Source organism: Nicotiana sylvestris, chromosome 2, assembly GCF_000393655.2.
Source record: "Nicotiana sylvestris chromosome 2, ASM39365v2, whole genome shotgun sequence".
In the NCBI taxonomy this organism is placed as follows: Eukaryota; Viridiplantae; Streptophyta; class Magnoliopsida; order Solanales; family Solanaceae; genus Nicotiana; species Nicotiana sylvestris.
In genome coordinates, this window is record NC_091058.1 from 43,447,871 (window position 1) to 43,460,943 (window position 13,073).

The window sequence follows — 13,073 nt, forward strand, 5'->3', positions numbered from 1 at the left end:
TTTCTTGCAATTCCTCTATGGTCCCCTGAGCATTCTCAAACTGTTCTTTCCAATTAGCTGTTTCAAGCTGGGCTCCCCTGGCTATTTCCTCGGCATCATGGATGGATTTTTCAGACTCACGGGTTTTTCTTTCCAAAAGGGAAATTCTTCCCATCAATTCGGTACCAATGAGGTTAGCCTACAGAGACAACTCATAGAAATGAGGATTTGTAGATTAAAAACAAAAAAACTTGTTGGTAAAGGAAAAATACCTTCAAAGTAGAATGAACTATGTCATTCATCAGAGTCAGGCAGTTGTGGCTCTCCATCTTCTTCTTCTCAATATCACCGATTAGAGGCTCGAGCCAAACATCAGCTCTACCAGTCTTTCTCAAAAGGCTATGGTTGGCAGGAATCTCAAGTGTAACACTTCTCATAGCCATGGTTCTACTGCTAGAACCCGCCTCTGTATGTTGAACGAAGGGAGGAGGAGCCATGGAAGGAGGAGTAGTAGAAAAGGTAAACACAGCAGCGGGAGCCATAGGAGTCAAAGAAGGGATGGAAGGAGAAGATAAAGAAGCCAACACAGGAACGGAAACAGGTGCAGTTGAAACCGGCAAAGGAATGGAGGAAATAGGAACGAATGAGGAGAGAGGAGCTTCATCAAAAATAGGGCCGAGCTCGCCACTCTAAAAACCACTATCAAAAAGACGCTGAGTTAATTCATTAGTATCTTTTGGCACGGTGTCCTCGTCAGAATGAATCAAAACAGGCTCGGTGGATGAAGTTTGAGCAGGGGTATCTTCAATTTCATCATTATTAATGACTCGTCTCCTAACTCTTGGTCTGGTAATTAAAGAGGTATCTTCCTCTTCCTCATTCTCAGAACTTTCTCCTATAGCTTTCCTTTTGGGAAGCGAAGCTCGAGCTTTGTTCAAATCAAGTGCAGCATTAGCAGACATGCAAATGGCCATAGCTGCTTCAGCTGTCATTCCTCTAACACCAAATCCTGATCAAAAGAAGGATACATAATCAACATTGAAAAAAAGGTGCTTGGCATGTAAAAAAAACGTGTAAAAAGGGACATACCATGTGTTTTCACCTTCCAGCCATGTAAAGAAGAAATTGATTTCCAAGTTCTTTGATCCTTAGGAGCAATCTTCAAAATTGAATCTACCCAACCACGGAAGTTAGGAATAAGTTCCACATCTCCCATAGTTGCTACAAAAAACCAAAAAGAGACGAAGTGAGAAAAAGAATCAGAATTCTCAAAAATAGGTACGGTAAATAAAAGGAAACTTACGTGCAAAATTCCACTTCTCAGGGAAGGGAATATTTGTTTCACCAAGCAAGTCCACCATACGTACAACAACGTAACGGGTGTACCATCCACGATTCCTGTCATCTTCAGGGTTTACCAAAACCTTTTTGCTTCTTGCAGTTAAGGTAAAAAACCCATGGCGCATTAAATTGGGATGGTATAAATGAATAAGGTGAGAAAGGGTAAAGTCGACATTGGCTTTGGCAGATAAGTATCTCAGACAAGCCACTGCTCTCCACACTAGGGGACCGACTTGGGCCAAACAGATTTTAAAGAAATGGCAAAAATTAATAATGACTGGGTCAACCGGAGGATTAAAACCCAAAGTAAATGGGTAAGTATAAATAAAAGAGTAACCATTTCTAAAGGAAGAAATTCTCTGATTTGGGGAAGGAATTGAAATTCGTAGACTATTGCTCCAATTATAATCCCTTGTGATGGTAGGGATTGTAAGCTCGGTTACTAATGAAGGATAAGTGTCAGCTTTTTCTAAATTTGCAATTTGCCTTTGAAGAGACGTTCTATCACTCCCAAAAGACAAATCACTAGGAACAATTTCATCGACTAAAGGTTCTTGAGAAGAATCAAGGATTTCTTTGCCTTTAGAAGAAGGGGTCTTCGGAATAGAACTCCCGATATTAAGAGAAGAAGAAGCAGGACCAGATAAATCATCACGAGTGGACCCTAGGCCCAAGCTTCGAAGCCTACCTCCTCTGCCTCTCCTATGTCTTGTAGGGGCATTGGGGAAGTGATCAAGAATTGAAAATTTTCTAGGGTTAGGGTTTGGAGATGACATTGTTGAAGAAAGATGTACTAAAAGGGAGAGAAAATACAAGTAAGTAAGAAATTGCTTGTTGAAGATCTATGAAGAAGAAGGTAAACGAAAGAGGGTTAAAAATGCTTATAATGACAACCGTCAAACTTAGAAGTGCAATGAAGGAAAGCCTATAATAAAGGCAACTATCATTTCGTGAATAGTGTGAATGAAGAAGTCTCGAAAAAGGGGGTAGAATTGCAGAATCAATCAGAAGGTGACACGTATGTAAAGCATTAAATGGAAGGGACAATTGAAGCTTCAGTATTTGTCGTAATATTAATTACGACAAAAATTCCTTTTTTATGAAAATCCACTTCCCAATTATTTACTTGATAAATAAATGGAAAGTGGGGGGACTATCTGTATTAGGAAAAGACTGAATTTACATTGTAGGTGATGTGGCATGACACGTAGACTGGTCAAACGGTCAAAATCCAATAAATAGCCAAGAGGCACGGGTGACAACAGATAAGGGAAAAAGAAAGCAACATTGGTGCGGACCGTTACTAAAATAGGTACGAGTTTCGTACCTATCCAAGTCATCTAAAGACCGAAGATCGGAAGAAGTTGAAGATACGAATCTGATGACGTAAAAGAGTTTAAATATAGCAATAAATATTAAATACGTTAGAATATTTGTATTAAAAAGAAATGATTGTGTAACATTTCTTTTAATGTCATTTATTGCTCATAATTGCCTCATTAAGACAAAGGCATTACCTCTTCTCCTAGGATTATCTATAAAAGGAGAAGAACTCACCATCTGTAAGGATACGAAATATTATTGGGATCTTACTGAAATACAAAACTATTTACTGCTTTACCATCATTCTCAAAAGTATTTTGTTTTCGTCTCCTGATTATCAGTAACCCGAATTTCTTTTTAGGTTTGACCAAAGACTCAAATTTTTGGTTAAACACTAACCAAATGATCTCGGGATTGGACCTTTAAGTCAGTTATCAGCTAACCAACCATAACGTAAGTTGGTTTCTTGAAAGATCTAATTTATTTTTTGATGACCCTCTAACTTCCAACTCTAATGTACCAGCACGAGCATTTGAAGACATGGAGTACAATTCTAAAAGAAGTTTTCAACTTATCACTTTAATCAGCAACCGTCTTTTCATCTAACAAGACATTGCTAGGCTTCATATCATAATGAACTACAGGTTCAGAGCAACCATGGTGTAGATATTCCAATGCACATGCCACATCTATCATTATGCTTAGTCTTTGCATGAGGTCTAAGAGGTGGTTATGTGAATACAATCACTTATCAAGGGTCCCATTAGGCATGTACTCGAGCACCAATGCCTTGAAGTCAAGGTTGGAGCAACTACTAATCACTTTGGTGAGATTCCTATGGCGAAGGTTAGGGAGAACTTCACATTTTGTTTCGAAACTCTTGAATGCACCTTCTAGTTGTAGGTTGAACACTTTAACTGCAATTATAGTGCCATTTCTGAGAATACCTTTATAAATAGAACCAAAACTCCCAGAACCAATAAAATTACTCTCACTAAACTCATCAGTGGCTTGTACTAGTTCATAGTATAAAATTCTTCCCCTTGTAGCCAACAAATCAGCTTGGACTGGAATTGGAACCTTTCCTTCTCTTCTGTACCTCATACGTAGAAATACCAATGTTACAAAAACAATTATCATAGCAGCTCGCAGAAGAGGAAAAACTATCAGAAGTAACTTCTTCCTCTTCGATCCATTGTTTGACGAAATGGGGCATCGGGGGACACGAAATCTTGGAGCACCATACAATGCTTCATTGAACATGAATAACTGGCTAGAAAGATTTTTGAAAGGACCACCAGAGGGAATTTCATCATGCAAGTTGTTAAAAAAATATTGAAATAGTTGAGATATTGAAGTTTCTCCAAGGACATGGGTATTGATCCAGATAGATTGTTATGGGATGGGTCTAGATATTCCAAGCTCAGCATGCTACCAATTGAGTCAGGTATAGATCCTTGCAGCTTGTTTTGTGCCAAAGAAAGGTGCATCAGATTTTGCATGTATTTCTCTAGGAATAACATTTGAAAATTGATTCTGAGAAAGATCTATACGTATCACACCCCTTAGATTTCCAGTTTCTGCAGGTAAAAAGCCGCTCATGTTGTTATACGATAAACCGAGCTCCAGAAGATCTTTGAGGTTACCTAAGCTTGATGGTATAGTGGAACTCAGTCTGTTGGAATTGAGTTTTATCTCGCTAAGGGAAGTAACATTCCCTAAACATTTAGGAACAAGCCCTGAAAGTTGATTTTCACCCAAATATATGCTACCCAAGTTCTGCAATTTACATAGGCTATCTCCAATCAGTGGCAGAGCCACATTGAACCAAGGGGTGTCAAGCGACACCCCTTCGTCGGAAAATTACACTATATTGCTAGATAGTTTTTTTTATTTTATGTATATTTACTATACGTTGACTCCCTAATTATTTATATTTTGACACCCCTTGATGAAATTCTGGCTCCGCCACTGTCTCCAATGGATCATGTTAGATTATTGCTGGCCAGAGACAGTTGTTGTAGCCTGATTAAGTTGCCAAGTGTTATGGGTATTGATCCGGTCAAGCTGTTCCCATAGAGAAACAAAAATATTAGGCAAAATACATAAATAGCTCCTTCAAGTTGTCCACAACGATCATTTGAACATTTAAACTAACCTATAGCCATTTAGATACTTTTATTTGATAGAAGTGTGTGCCTTTTAAACACCTTGTGCTGACATGGCAAATTAATTGTGCCTCACTAAGCATTGAGCGCGTGAGGACTCTAAATAATGTTGTTTTCTTTTATTTTCAGCTCAAGTTATTTTTATGTGTGGCCCACACCACATTTTCCTTTTTTTCCTCCAAAAAATGTTCACCGTCTCCCCCAAAAATTCATCTCCACCAACCAATCTTCCTCCAACATAACACCAACAGCTCATACTCATTTTAGGGCTACCGTCTGCCATAAATCCACCACAGGATTAAGGAAACAAGCCAACAATCTCATGTGAGCTCCGCCTTAACAAAAAAGCAAAGAAAGAAAAATTAGGCAAAAGTATTGTTTTTCTATAATTACACAATCTATAAATAATAGCAAACCCATAATACCAAATCCAAAGTGTACAGAAAATTTTACCTTAAAAAGTAGAAATTCACGAAGAAGCATGCACTGCAATCATCTAAGTTAAAGAATGAGAAAAGAATCAAATTGAATTCGCGGCAAAAGTAAATGACAAAAAAAAATCTGGAAGAAGAAGAGGAAATAGAACAAAAACGGCAAAAAAATTTTCTTTTTCCGGTGACGTTTGATTTTTCCAGAAAATACCTTGTTATGGCTTATCATAATTCCATTCCATGAAGTTGACTTTTCCGAAAAACAAGCATTACTTTAACTTAGGCTAAATTGATTTGAGTAGAAAAGATTAAATTTGGTATGGAGATTAAAAAAAGGGTGTTTGTGATGAAGGAGAGAGGAGGCCGTGAAGAAGAAGATGAGGGGGAGGGGAAATTCTGTGTTTGGAAGAATTGAAAAATTATGTTTTAGTCTTTTTTAGTATTTCTTAATTACATGTGAAATTATTTTTATTTAAAATTACATGTGTTCTTATTTAATTTGCGCATTTGCCATGTCAGCAACAAGTGTATGTCACGCATGAGGTCTGCTTGACTTAAGTGTCCAATAAATACACTTTTGTCAAATAAAAGTGTCTAAATAGTCATTAGGTTAGTTTAAATGTTCAAATGATCATTGAGGACAACTTGAAGGGGCTATTTATGTATTTCGCCAAAATATTAAGCTGCTTAATTTTCCAATTTCATTTGGAATTCTACCTTTTTCTAATATTATTATTTCTTCTGTTGAGCCGAAGGTCTCCCGGAAATAGCCCCTCTACCCTTCCGGGGTAGGGGTAAGGTCTGCGTACATCTTATTCTCCACAGACCCCACTAGTGAGATTTTACTAGGTATGTTGTTGTTGTTATTGTTGTTGTAGAAGTTGAAAGGTTCCCAACTGAGGCTGGAAGCATACCATTTAGAGGGTTAAAGGAAAGACTAAGAGGGTGCTTGACTAAGTTTATAAGCTGACCAAACTAGCTTATAAGCACTTTTCTGCTTATCTACGCGTTTGGTAAAGTTAAAAGTGCTTGTAAACCACGTGCTTATATGTCAAAAATAAGCCAAAAGCCATAATCTAGTCACTCTCAGCTTATGAATTTTCAGCTTATAAGCACTTTAAATTTGACCAAGATTTTTACTATTTTATCCTTAAAATATTCTTTTTTAGAAAAAAAAACTCTTACATCAATACTCAATGCCTCAAGTATTGTTTCAACCTAAACCCTCGCCTCTTCAAGTCTTGAATTCTCATTGACTATTTAAGATGAGTAAATTCTCTATTCCTTTGTTTATTTGTATCTATGTGGTTGTGTATTAATCTTTGAACTGTATATAATAAATGAGGACATATCAGAATTTTTGTTGTATTACTTTCTAAGTGTTGTTGTGATAAAGACAGTGTTTGTTTCTCTTCAAATATCTTGTCCTATTTAGGTTTATTTTTGACTGAAATTTTTTTGTCAATTCATTAATTATTATAACTTATAATTATATGCTTATCATAAAATAAATTATATTTATCATAATTTTTTTTATCTAAGCACAATTATATCTAAAATAAAATAACAAATAGAATATTTTGTATTTGAATTGATCTGGAATCTAAAATATTCAAAAAATTACGCCCTTATAAGTGTAAACAGTTATAAGGTTATGTAAGTCATTTTAACAGAAAAAAGCTCATCAGCACTTTTTTATCAAATACTGCAACAACTTATTATCAATTTCAGTACTTGTATCCAAACACGTAACTGCTTATTTATTAAATCAGTTTTAGCACTTAAAAGTGTTTTTTCATCGCCTAATGCTTATCAGCTACTTCAAATCAGCTAATCAAAACAGGCTCTAAGTTCTTTTAGATTTCTACAATTCATTAAGGAAGTTAACAAACTGAGTTCCTGAGAAGACTGGTCACTGCTCAAATTGTTCTCCATCAAGTTTAGAGTCTCTAGGAGTGTCAAATCTCCAAGCTATGTTGCTCGGACTCTCTAAAAGTGATCCCATACCCTTGTCGGATCCTCCAAAAATGCACTAAATTTGAAGGATCTGACACGAACCCAACAACATTTTTGAAGAGTCCGAGTAACATAATCTCCAAGAGAGTTGGGAATCGAGCCGTACAGTTTGTTCAGAGAAAAATCTAGAATAGTAAGTTTTGAGCAATTTGAGAGTGAATGAGGTATAGTACCAACTAAGTTAGTTAGGCCACCTAGATAAAGAAGTTCAATGTTGGAAAGCATAGAACCTATATTCAATGGGATGGTTCCCAATATATTATTATCTGTAAGATTAATCAATCTCAGTCCTGAGATGTTGAAAATCCCCACTGGAAATGAACCACTCAATCTGTTCTCCCCAAATCAAAGTCCTCTAACTCGATGAGATTGCTTACTTCTTTTGGTATTTCACCTGCCAAATTTATATAGAACTAATGATCTTCAGGAAGGTAGTTCAACATAACAAACATTTTAACTTCTGTGGTTGTATACCTGTTAGCATGTTTCTACCAAGATATAGACGTTGAAGCATAGTTAATTTCCAATTTCCCTTGGTAATGATCCAGTTAGATTGTTGTCCTGCAGTGACAGAAGTTGTAGTGAGGAAATATTGAATATGGACATGGGTATAGGGCCTGTAAGCTGGTTTTTCTCCATAGATATCATTATCAAATTAACAAGATCCCCAATTTCCTGTGGTATTTCCCCTGCAATCATGTGACAACATCCTGTATAAGTAGCTAAAAAAAAGGAAAAAGAAAATGAAAGACCTCATAACTTATTAGAATTAAAAAAAGAAATACCTTGTGTCATACCCGTGAAACGGTTAAATCCAAGATATAATGTCTGCAAGTTACTTAACGTCCCAATTTCACTATGTATTGGTCCATCAAATTCATTATTTGATAGAGAAAATAACTGAAGTTTATAACATCTTGACAAGCTTGGTGGCATATGACCTCGTAGCTTATTAAAGGAAAGATAAAGCCCTTTGAGTATCGGAAGACGATCACATAAATCATTAGGGAGACTACCAGATAAACTATTTTTGGAAACTCCAACAGTCTCAAGTGTGGAAATGTTGAAAATTGAGAATGATATAGAACCTGAAAGCTAATTAGTTTCTATAGTCAACCAGTTGAGGTTATGAAAATCACCAATCCCATTTAGGATGTTTCCATGAAGGAAATTCTTAGAAAGAATCAAAGTTTCTAGCTTTGAGGCATTTGAGAAGGATGGAGGAATAGAACCTGTAAGAATGTTGCTTTCAAAGCTTAAACCCCTCAAATTTTTAAGGTTTCCAATGTCTTTTGGGATCTGTCCCTCTGAAGCATTGAAGGCTAAATCCAAAGTCGCAAGATTGAAAATGTTAGAAATAGAATAAGGGACTAAACTAGTAAAACTGTTATTCCTTAGAGTAAGAACATGAAGTTGAGCAAAGAAACCAAACCAAGAAGGAATTTCACCGCTAAAATTGTTATAACTCAATCTAACAAACTTTAGTCGATGCAAATGAGCCATTTCTTGAGGTAGAGTGCCATAGAAACTGTTGCTTCTCAAGTCAAGAGAAACAAGAAATGTGAGGTTTCCAAAATATTGAGGAATGGTTCCTATTAGATCCATGTTGGAGATGTTCAAGGAAGTCACTCTATGGTGCAGAGAGCTACAAGTGACTCCAATCCAATTGCAAACAGAAGTATCCTGAGACCAGCTTTTGGCCAAGAGCTCAAAAAGATCAGAAATGATCTGAGATTTCAAGGAAAGAAGAGCTAATTGATCAGTTGTAATGTTGATTTCGGTCTTGATGGCTGAACTAGTCATTACATATTGAAGCAACAAGACTGCTAGTTGAGAATAGAACAAGAATTTCTCCATGAGTGTCATTGGTTTGAAAATAGAACTAGGTTCCGAGAAGTAGTAGTGAGAATTTGGGACATATGCTATAAATGTTTCTAAGTTCTCCTTTTATTTCTTCTTACACACTTTAATTAGTTATCTTTGTATGTTATCTCATTCTTCATAGAAGATTAATTCTGATGATAAATGATACTAATATAATAAATGGTCGAAAATGGTTTCCATTTTCAAACATATCTGGATGGAGTTGATGTTATCAAAGATATTTTCCATTGGTTTGTGGGGTATATATACATCTTGGATCAATTATTTGAGGGGAAAAAACAAACCTATAAGAAGACTTCCATTCTTGAAGTCAATCAAGTTGTTTTAGCTATGACATTTAAATGCTGCAGAATAGTCAATTTGAATCATTAAATTTGATGACGAAAACCAGCCTTAGTCCTTTCAATAGAAGATGGTAAAGGACTACTTACTACAATTTTGTTATGTGTAATGTTACGTGGCGCCTTCCTGATGTTCCTTGGAAGGGCAACGTAAGGCTAAGCAACCGACGTCAGTGCAGTTGTTGTCTGCCAATGAGGTCCCCTCCGCACGCTAGACTAGATTGTCAGTGCCGTGCAGGAAAACCAATGTTATGAGTAATTGCGAAAGTTGAGAGAGAATTGAGTTTTGAATTATGATGATAATTTTATTGATGAATGAAAGCTGATTACAAAAGATGCGGTGTCGAGGGGGAGATACATCAGTACAGAGAAATGATTGCTTGATCCCCTCTAATAATGCTTAAAAAAAATAAACCAAAGTTACATGACTTGACTTAATAAAGCGGTAAAAGCATACTGAATAAAAATGATGTAAAACTAGCCTATTATTACAATGAAAAGGACTTAGTTTATTACAAAGTAAAAACAAGTCTGATGGCAACATCTTTGTCTGGCGGGTCAGGGTCTGCGCGCGCGGTGCTGTGGGAGCACGCACGACACTTGTTGTATTTGCCTGCAGCTGGGCGCTGATGCTTAGCATCAGGGTCAGTGTGCAAGGCGCTGATGGAATGGGCTTGCAGCTGGGCACTGGCGAGGCATCAGGATCTGCGCGCGGGGCATTGTCAAGGCGCGCGACACTGTTGTCATTGGCCAACCACTAGGTGCTGGCGAGAGTTATCGGTGGGGCGACAGAGGCGCTTGTTCGCTTGTCACTTGGTGCTGCCGAGACCACGGGGCCGCATGGCGCTAGGCATTGTGAGGCTTGCTAGGCTACCATGGGGCGCGACCAAGGGGTCATGGGTGGTGTATGGAAAGCGGCCCATGACATTCTCCCCCACCTACGTTGGTGCCATCCTCGGAGCCTTATGATGCTGATGATGATGATGATTGATCTGATGGCTATTGGTTGGGAGGTCTGTGCCCCTCTGCGCTCTGTGCTTGCTTTGGAAGCGATGAAATGATTGCATGCGGCTGACATGGAAGACATGATGGATCTTCCACCAGGATAGAGTTTTCACCTAGTATGTGGACTTCCCAATGCGTCTTTCAATGGATAGGGGCCCGATGTATTTTTGCTACAGGCGAGGGTCATGGGTCCTCTCTGCAAACAAGTACCGCTTTGGAATGCTCAACATTACTTTGTCTCCTGCCTAATGTTGGGCAAAGCAAAGATTTTGTTCGGTGAACCTTTTTGCCGCTCTTGGGCTTTGACGAGATAGCTCTGCACTATCCCTTTGTTGCGCTCCCACTCACTCGAGAAGTTGGCAGCTCGAGGAGATTTTAGCATGGTTGATGCATTCACCATCAGCGGGAGAAGCGTTTGCTGTCCAGTAACAATTTTAAAAGGGCTTTTGTTTGTATGATGGCACTTTTCAGAGTTGAAACACAGTTGAGCAGCATCCAGAAACTTCACCCAATGCTTCTGTGATCCGATTGCAAAGTGGCGGAGATATTCATCCAGCATGTCATCAAACCGGTCTGTTTGGCCATCCGATGGTGGATGTGTGCTTGAATTGTGACTCAAGGTTGACCCAAAGCAATTGAAGAGATGGGTCCAAAAGTTGCTAGTGAAGCGTGAGTCGCGCCCACTAATGATGTCTTTGGGCAGGCCCCAATGTTTGACAATGTGCGATAAGAAGAGTAGAGCTGTGTCTTCCGCTGAGATGTTTTGCGGGGATGCTATGAGGGTTTCACAGTTTGAAAACCGATCTATGACAACCAATATAGATGCAAGATTCCTAACTTGGGGCAATCCTGTGATGTATCTGAGGGAAACACTTTCCCATGGTCTCTGTGGGACACGTAATGGCTGCAAGGGTCCTGTTTGTGATGAGGGATCCGACTTGTCTTTGTGGCATGGCTAACAAGTCTTCACCTGCTGAGGGGCATCACCAGTCTTTTAAGGCCGATGACATGATGGTTGATTGTTGTTGCGGGGGATAGTCGGAACCAGGGGTTTATGTCTGTTGACTACCTTCTCCAACTGCATGACCAAGATGTTTCCAGCGGCCATCTTTATGGAAATGCATGGTATGGTGTAGGGCTTGGCCCCGTTTTCTCCCATCATCAGGAGCATGTTGGCATTTGGTACCGGTATGGTATTGGTTTGCCTCATGAATGCTAAACCCACTATCATGTCGAAGTCATCTATAATTGCGATACGCCAGTCGATGCTTCCTTTGTATGGGCCAAGTTTCACATGGACATCTGTAGCTATTCCACCCAATGTTTGGGGTGGCGAGTTGATGGCTTTCACGCAGCCTTTGTTCTTTTGCACAACTATACCAAGGCGCTCTACTTGAGTTGAAGCCAAGTAGTTGTGGGTAGCACCTGTATCTATCAGTGCCTTGATGGGTTTGCCGTTGAGTTTTAGCTCGACGAACATTAGAGTCCTCGCATGTTTAGGAGGCCTCCCGTCCATCTTTTCCTTCTCTTTTTTTGTGGTTGGGCTTGAGATTTTCTTAGGAGAACATGTACTGGTCCCCGCTAAGGCATCTTGGATAGAGCCAACAATTGCATTGAAGGCGCCTACCAGTTCTTCGTCAGATGAGTCTGATGCATCTGGTTCATCCTCGACAGTCTGATGAGCGTTGATCTTTATGTTTGGGCATTAATTGTTCCAATGTGCCCCACCACAATGATGGCATTCTGAAGGAGGCTTTCTCCCCTGATCATTGCTGATGGATGCAGCGCTGTCGCTGCTTGAGGAAGGAGTCTTAGTCTTGGATGCACTCCGATCTCCCCCACTTTTGCCTGGTCCACCATTGCTGGGATGGTTACCGTTGTATCCCTCTCGGACAGGCGGCTAGGGCCTGTCATTCTGAGTTCCCAAATGATAATCGCCAAGGCATTCTACAGCTTGAATGGCCTTGGGCAGGGTGTCTACCCGTTGTCTTTGTAGTTCCATGCGGGCATGAGGTTTCAAACCTTTTATGAATGCGAAGAGTTTGTCTTTGTCCCCCATTTCGCGTATGTTTAACATGAGTGCGGAGAATTCGCACACGTACTACCGCACTGACCTGGTGTGCTGGAGCTCCCGTATCTTCCTCCTTGCATTGTATTCCACATTTTCGGGGAAGAACTGCAGGCATATGACTGCCTTCAATTTGTCCCATGTCTGGAGAGTATCTTCACCGGCCCTGATGGCTTCGTATTTGACCCGCCACCAAAGTTTGGCATCGCCCTGAAGATACATGGAAGTAGTTGCTACTTTCTTGGATTCTTCCAAATGGCCCACGGCATCGAAGTATTGTTCGATGTCGAAGATGAAGTTTTCCACTTCTTTAGCATCCTGGGATCCGTCGTATGACTTTGGCTATGATATCTTAAGTTTCTGTGGAACGGGGGTGAGATTTGTTGCACCCCTGATGTGGTTGTCGCCTCCTCAAAGCAGGATCTGTAGAGCAGCATTGACAAGGTTGAGCTGGCCCATCAAGTTGTCTATGGTTTGCTACATGGCAGTTAGTCTGTCTGCCTCCTATTTCCGATGG

General features: G+C 39.4%; 2 protein-coding genes across 2 annotated transcripts; both read right to left on the reverse strand.

Moving 5' to 3' along the window:
- Window positions 1–3,387: 3,387 nt before the first annotated feature.
- LOC138884648 (probable LRR receptor-like serine/threonine-protein kinase At3g47570) lies at window positions 3,388–3,906 on the reverse strand. Its single transcript, XM_070165660.1, has one exon. The coding sequence runs from the start codon at window positions 3,904–3,906 to the stop codon at window positions 3,388–3,390; it is 519 nt and encodes a 172-aa protein (XP_070021761.1).
- A 3,868-nt stretch (window positions 3,907–7,774) lies between these two features.
- Window positions 7,775–9,124, reverse strand: LOC104218225 (probable LRR receptor-like serine/threonine-protein kinase At3g47570). The gene is made up of 3 exons (XM_070165666.1): window positions 8,398–9,124; window positions 8,056–8,346; window positions 7,775–7,968 (listed from the first exon to the last, which is right to left on the reverse strand). The coding sequence occupies exons 1-3, from the start codon at window positions 9,122–9,124 to the stop codon at window positions 7,775–7,777; spliced, it is 1,212 nt and encodes a 403-aa protein (XP_070021767.1).
- Window positions 9,125–13,073: the final 3,949 nt, after the last annotated feature.

Bases quoted from the DNA above. Each gene is read 5' to 3' on its own strand.
- LOC138884648 (XM_070165660.1), bottom strand. From the start codon at position 3,906: ATGTTCAATGAAGCATTGTATGGTGCTCCAAGATTTCGTGTCCCCCGA.
- LOC104218225 (XM_070165666.1), bottom strand. From the start codon at position 9,124: ATGACACTCATGGAGAAATTCTTGTTCTATTCTCAACTAGCAGTCTTG. The intron at 8,347-8,397 runs GTGATTTTCATA...ATTAGCTTTCAG, and splicing joins AAACATCCTAAATGGGATTG to GTTCTATATCATTCTCAATT. The intron at 7,969-8,055 runs GTATGACACAAG...CTACTTATACAG, and splicing joins TGGATTTAACCGTTTCACGG to GATGTTGTCACATGATTGCA.